General features: G+C 41.6%; 1 protein-coding gene across 2 annotated transcripts; it reads right to left on the reverse strand.

Moving 5' to 3' along the window:
- Nucleotides 1-6: 6 nt before the first annotated feature.
- On the reverse strand, nt 7-3,071 carry LOC116380103 (cell surface glycoprotein MUC18-like). Of its 2 annotated transcripts, none has more exons than XM_031842068.1 (4): nt 2,906-3,071; nt 2,338-2,461; nt 1,660-1,771; nt 7-1,519 (listed from the first exon to the last, which is right to left on the reverse strand). In XM_031842068.1, the coding sequence occupies exons 1-4, from the start codon at nt 2,952-2,954 to the stop codon at nt 1,490-1,492; spliced, it is 315 nt and encodes a 104-aa protein (XP_031697928.1). In that variant the 5' UTR covers nt 2,955-3,071; the 3' UTR covers nt 7-1,489. The 2 variants fall into 2 exon arrangements, with proteins under 2 accessions (XP_031697928.1, XP_031697929.1); XM_031842069.1 differs by having other exon boundaries at nt 7-1,524.
- Nucleotides 3,072-3,077: the final 6 nt, after the last annotated feature.

The following is a 3,077-nucleotide window of genomic DNA, read 5'->3' on the forward strand; positions in this document are numbered from 1 at the left end:
AAACCAATTAACAGTGGTAGTTCTTAAACAAAACAGACCAACAGAGTAGGAAGGGTGAGTATAGAGGATACCTGCACATCATTGAGCAGTGAGCACAGTGCATATTCATTGTTGATTGTCTACAAACTTCATTTGCATATGTGGAGTCACAGTCATTCCCCCCTCCTCAGTAGTCAGAAATTATAGTCAGTCATCATGTCTGAGGGGGATTCTATGTCTCTCTCTGGGATCCAACAGATTATTTCACCATTCAGTCAAAACATGAATTCGTTAATTCATTACACAGAATAATGTCTTTTCCTTTTGAGGAGGGTAACTTCATGCCGTGAACAATATTCACCACAGAAACAATCTGTTCTGCCCTCATCCTTCCTCTTAAAAAATAACCACAGAAATACTTTCACATTCAACCAAACCACTGTCAGAAATCAGTGCACTGAACATTAAATAGAAACATAACTAACAATAGAAATGATTACTTCTACACGCTTTGATTTCATTTCTAAGGCATCTGTAACTTTTGAACTTGGCTGTTGGCAACGCTTCCACTCAAACACACACAGAAAATATCAAAACTAGACTGAAGGAAAGAAAACGTAGAGTAAAGAGAACTACAAATAATATTAACCCTTCAATATCAAATGCTGAAAGTATTATTCACCCATCTTGCAAAAAATATCTTCTGCAATGTGGACAAACAAACGACTACAACTGTGACTGATGTGCGATTAAACTACCTAAAGAGTTCGTTTTCAGAGCTAAAGGGAAAACCTTTGGTGTGGCTGTAACTGGATGTAGGGGCCGCATCGTCGGGCCCCCAAAGATTTCAGTGTACAGACTTAAGCAGAACAGGAAGCAGAGAGACAAAACATTATTAAAAATAAAAACAAGAACTTGTTGCTCTCCATAAAGAGCACCCAAACTAAATAAAACACTATCTGGTCATTTATTTTTGATTGTTTTTTTTTTTTCTATCGTGTTATTTTTAAATAAAGAAATATATACACAGATTATAATATGTACACTGGACAAAGAGCTGTTTCAGGCTGCTCTTCAGTGATTACTTTGCCTGAGGTGAGGTGTAGTCGGGTATAAAAACAGTCCCTGGTCAATGTTGTGCTCAAATTATTGTTCGACAGACAATCAGCAGTATACAAGGCTTTTGGTAATAAGAACCATAGGCGAAGGATAGTCCTCGTTTCGATGGTGGAAGATTTATTCGCAGAGTTACGTCATGGAGTGCTCAAGTTACTTCTCATTAAAGCTCATTCCAACAGAAGATGTTGCTGGATGTAACAGACGGTAAGCAAAAGCTGCAGCATAGAATAACTTGAGACTCCGACAGCATCACGATATTGACTGACAGGCGACTTTTCCATGACATAACTCTGGGATAAGGGGCTGTGGTGGAAGACTGAAGGCATCGGCCGGTCTGAGCCTGAGAGGGAAGAACAGGAGCAGCTGTTGTGGTGTGTCTGCAGTTGCCTCCTCACTTCTGTACATTCAGGTACGCACCGCCCTTTACTCCAGAGGGCAAAAACACAAAAAAAGAGGGCGAGGGAGAGAGGTGGGGTGGAGGGTGTGTAAATATGATAAAGGTGTAATCAGATCAGCATCATCTTAGGCTACGACCCGTTCATTTAAACAGTGTATATCTACCTGGTGGCTGGGAGGTTGCTTTTCCCCGTTGACCCCGAGGAGCACAGCTTCCTCAGTGTTGTCGCTCTTCATCTCCACCACGATGTTATCTTTGCTGGACTTCTCTTTAGTGCTGCGAGACCAAAAGAACTCCTTAAAGTCAGAAACATGCATAATGCAACAGAATGTTCTTCTATCCAGCCATGACAATGATGATCCAGCAAGCTGTAAACAGTGCGTTTTTAGAGCTTTTAAACATTGAGCTAAAAGATGCTACAAAGCTCCATGGAGCCGAGAGGAACTGCAGAGTTGGTGATAATCATCTGTGCACCTCTCATGTAACACGTTGTCCTTTGTTAATAGATGTAAATATTAATTGCCGCAGCTTTAATCATGCGAGTGCTACTACACACATGGGTATTCCTACAATGTTACATGCAATTATTGTATTAAAATTAACATTTAATCAATTAATTTTAGCAGCTTTGTTAAGGAATTTCATTAAATATTACCATATTATCTTAAATGCCTTATTTGTTTTTAGAAATAAAAGAAACATGTTTTCTGATTGAATTGAATGCACCAACTTTATAAACCATCATCTTGAGATTTGATTTATTTTTGATGCTGCATCTAAAAGGGGATTAAAACACCTTACATCTTCCCCCTCCAAAATCAAGCTGTTCTTGTCGTACTTACAGGTCTTGCTTGCCGGACCGCCCACAGATCTTGCCCTTTTTGTAGAGGAAGTAGAGCACACTCCCCAAGATGGCCAGCAGCAGGATGCAGATAATGATGACTGCGATGATAAAACCATTGCCCCCTGGTGGGGAAGAAGCACAACAACAACGACGACAGGGTTACTCACTGTAAATGGGTTATGAAAGAGATGACGGTATGAGGCAGGGCAGTCGGATACAGCATCGCATCAGGCAGGCTGTGTGTGCAGCATGTGTGTAGGTACAGTAGATAGCAGTACAGAGTCTAAAGAGAGTGCAGCACTAGCATCATACAGAGGACCTTTAGGCAACCTAAAGAAAGGAAGTCATTCAGGAGTGAAGGAGGAGTGGTGCGCTTATATACGACAACATGCACAGGAAGAGGTGAAGATGAACAACTCAATGATGCTTTGATGTTTTGTTCATCAGGAGGTCTGATGAATGCTGGGAGCTGAGAGAGAGGGAGGTGCTGTGGAGAGGTGGAAGGAAGCTTTTTGCCTTTGAGATGGAGAGGTGAGGGAGAGTCTCCAGCAGCGTAACATACAAACCTTTCTTCGGAGGGATAGGGGTTTCAGCTTTGACTGAGAAAAACCACATGAGAACAATTATCAGCGGGTGACTGGATATATTAAATGACTCATAGCAGCAGGCCTGGTGCACACACACACACCCGCACACACACACACACACACACACACACACACACACACACACACACAC

The sequence above is a fragment of the Anarrhichthys ocellatus genome, unplaced genomic scaffold (genome assembly GCF_004355925.1).
Source record: "Anarrhichthys ocellatus isolate YVR2014 unplaced genomic scaffold, GSC_Weel_1.0 scaffold6118, whole genome shotgun sequence".
Classification (NCBI taxonomy): Eukaryota; Metazoa; Chordata; class Actinopteri; order Perciformes; family Anarhichadidae; genus Anarrhichthys; species Anarrhichthys ocellatus.

Coding starts and splice junctions, on each gene's coding strand:
- LOC116380103 (XM_031842068.1), bottom strand. CDS start 2,954: ATGTGGTTTTTCTCAGTCAAAGCTGAAACCCCTATCCCTCCGAAGAAA. Junction 1,772..2,337: donor CGGTCCGGCAAGCAAGACCT/GTAAGTACGACA, acceptor TTGGTCTCGCAG/CACTAAAGAGAAGTCCAGCA. Junction 1,520..1,659: donor AGCAACCTCCCAGCCACCAG/GTAGATATACAC, acceptor TCTGGAGTAAAG/GGCGGTGCGTACCTGAATGT.